The following is a 237-nucleotide window of genomic DNA, read 5'->3' on the forward strand; positions in this document are numbered from 1 at the left end:
TCAAAATCAGTTAGCAAAGACCCAACACAAGTCACCTCATCCCTTCCTGACTCCCTTGCAATGGAAGCAAGAAGAAGGACGTTGCAAAGGGCTGCTCTCACCTCGGGAAAGCCTGCAACAGCGGCCCTGCAATGGTACGTTCCCACGGTCTCTCGCTTGACGGTCAGCTCCAGTTTGGCGCCGATCTTGATGACCTGGACAGGAAGTGGCATTAGCATGGGGGTGATTGGAATGTTG

General features: G+C 53.6%; 1 protein-coding gene across 7 annotated transcripts in view; it reads right to left on the minus strand.

Moving 5' to 3' along the window:
- LOC119593064 (irregular chiasm C-roughest protein-like) overlaps positions 1–237 on the minus strand; it is a 46,047-nt gene that overhangs the window by 8,266 nt on the left and 37,544 nt on the right. For all 7 annotated transcript variants that reach the window (XM_037941976.1, XM_037941973.1, XM_037941969.1 and 4 more), the window contains exon 8: positions 102–194. In XM_037941976.1, the coding sequence (XP_037797904.1) occupies positions 102–194 (93 nt within the window). The remainder of the gene's footprint in view (positions 1–101; positions 195–237) is intronic.

This window comes from Penaeus monodon, chromosome 31 (genome assembly GCF_015228065.2).
Source record: "Penaeus monodon isolate SGIC_2016 chromosome 31, NSTDA_Pmon_1, whole genome shotgun sequence".
Lineage (NCBI taxonomy): Eukaryota > Metazoa > Arthropoda > Malacostraca > Decapoda > Penaeidae > Penaeus > Penaeus monodon.